The 2,207-nt window shown below is 45.5% G+C and overlaps 1 protein-coding gene across 1 annotated transcript; it reads right to left on the bottom strand.

Moving 5' to 3' along the window:
• Positions 1-1,429: 1,429 nt before the first annotated feature.
• Positions 1,430-1,966, bottom strand: LOC136885123 (cuticle protein 21-like; the record flags this gene model as incomplete). Its single annotated transcript, XM_067157591.2, has 1 exon — positions 1,430-1,966. A coding segment is annotated over one exon (537 nt), but the record flags the coding sequence as incomplete, so codon positions are not given.
• Between the last annotated feature and the right edge of the window lie 241 nt (positions 1,967-2,207).

Genomic DNA, 2,207 nt, shown 5'->3' with positions numbered 1-2,207 from the left:
GTGTCTACTCCAAGAGCATTCACAATGAGTAATTTGCATCTGATGGATGCTGAAATATATTCTCCAATTTAGCTAATTCGTCTGAAGATGATGACAGTGATATGACTGCAAGTGAAAATGAAGACGGAAGTAAGAAAATAACAGCTCTATACCGTTCAAAAAATGAAGTGTATAAGAAAGTGAGCTAGACTACTATCGTATGTTCATCATGCAAGAGAGACCCAGACAAACAAAGTTCCAAAACTGTTATCCGCAAGACGCGTGGAAAACAGATTGGAAGATAGGATTCATAAAAATGAAAGTAGAACATTTGAAATATTGGCATTTTAACAATAGATCATTCAGCAGTTTATTTATAGGTAAGTCATTTAAAGGTTGAAAGCTGATAATGTGACCAAGTTGAAATAAGCTGTTATTGTTGAATGATCTCTTTAGTTGAGTGTAATGAATTTAATTTGTGTAATTTATATTTTGTTTGTATAAATGTCTCCAATAATAAACATCATAGAAACTTATAGAAACTTGACTTTAAGTGGTGGTCACATAGTAACCCCCCCCCCCTTTCCACATATTCAAATTGGTATACAGGTTGGCATTGCTACACTAGACTTAACTAAAGTTGGCGTCTGACAGGTAAGGTTGGAGGGAGGAGCACTGCACGTGCCATTTCACGATGTTGCCTCATTCCAGCATTCCTTTCTACATGCTCTTACCCCTCGCTTCCGGCTCACTTGTTCCCTCCTTCATTTTGACCGCTATGATCTGTTGTAGACTACCTGGCCAGGCGGTGTCGTCCCATTTGCGATCACTCTTATACAAACAATCAGGTTCTTATCAGTGACAGTGACAGATTTGGCAACTCCCAGCAAGACGAGCTGCCCTGAAGTTTTATCTCCATGGCAACCGCAGTCGCCCTACCCTCGTTTCCACGGCAACCACACAGCCACTCCCTTTATCCCGCCTCGGCAGGCAGTAAACGGACCTCCCTCTAAGAAATGTCACACACCAACTCTTATTATTAGCAGTATAGGGTTAAGGAAGGAATAGCTGTGCCGCGTTAGTAGATATACCTTTTTTAAAAAGAAATTAAATCCATCCCCCGGAGAACCGTGCTTAAATTCGGTGGAAGCCTCTTCGATTCCAAGATTGTGTTTGTCTCAGTGGAGATGGCTCTATTAAATGGATCTTACTGCCGTAGAAACAGCTCGTACGAAGCATTCCTAAATGCTCGCACACACTCCTCTACACGAACAGAGCAGATTATATAATTATATGTTTTAATCAAGTTAAAGAATTATGGGAACGAGGATACATAGGTCTAAATGGACAAGTCTGAAGTTCAATATAAATATTGTTTATTTGCGGAATGAATGAAATATTTTACAAGGTGAATGAAATGGATGACTCGCGTGAATTATGTCGTCAGTTTTTAACCGATGAGGGCCTTGCCGTATCCGTAAGCGGGAGCGGCGTAGGCAGCAGGGTGAGCGTAGGCGACGGGGGCGGCGACCTTAGCGATGGCGGGGGCAGCGGCGTAGGCGACGGGAGCGGCGACCTTGGCGACGGCAGCGGGTCCTCTGTGTACGACGGCGTTGAATCCGTTGATGGGGTCAGCGGTGTACTCTACGGTACGTGTGGTGCCGTCAGGCTCGACCAGGCTGTAGCTACCCTGGACAACGTCTCCTTGACGGCTCTCCTGCTGTCCCTTGGAGTCTCCGGTCAGAGCGTCCTGGACATCGTAGGAGTAGCTGTAGCTTGGGTTGGGATCGTAGTCGGTGTCGACGGCGACGGGGGCGGCAACCTTAGCGTAGGCGGGGGCAGCGGCGTAGGCTACGGGAGCGTGAGCGTAGGCGGGAGCGGCGTAGGCGCGGGCAGCCAGAGGAGCGCCGGGGGCGTAGACGGCGGGGGCGCCGAGGATTCCGGCGTTAGCGACGGCCACGAGGGCGGCGAGGGACAGGACCTGTAAAAATAATCAGAGCGATTATGGACAAATCAAGAGTATAATTTATTTAAGTGGTGATCTGTTGAATAAAGCACACAATTTTTTTTGCCTTATCTCGCTAAAGATTGAGGTGAAAATTTTAAATATAAGAACTTCAAAATAATACATATTGAGATGTGACTTTTCCGGGTTAATATGAGATGTTTGGTCTATATTATTCAGTAGTGAATTCGTGAACCTTCCAGTTTCTCTCCCAACTAAAGTA

This window comes from Anabrus simplex, chromosome 13 (assembly GCF_040414725.1).
Source record: "Anabrus simplex isolate iqAnaSimp1 chromosome 13, ASM4041472v1, whole genome shotgun sequence".
Classification (NCBI taxonomy): domain Eukaryota; kingdom Metazoa; phylum Arthropoda; class Insecta; order Orthoptera; family Tettigoniidae; genus Anabrus; species Anabrus simplex.
This window is presented reverse-complemented; position numbering and strand designations above follow the sequence as displayed.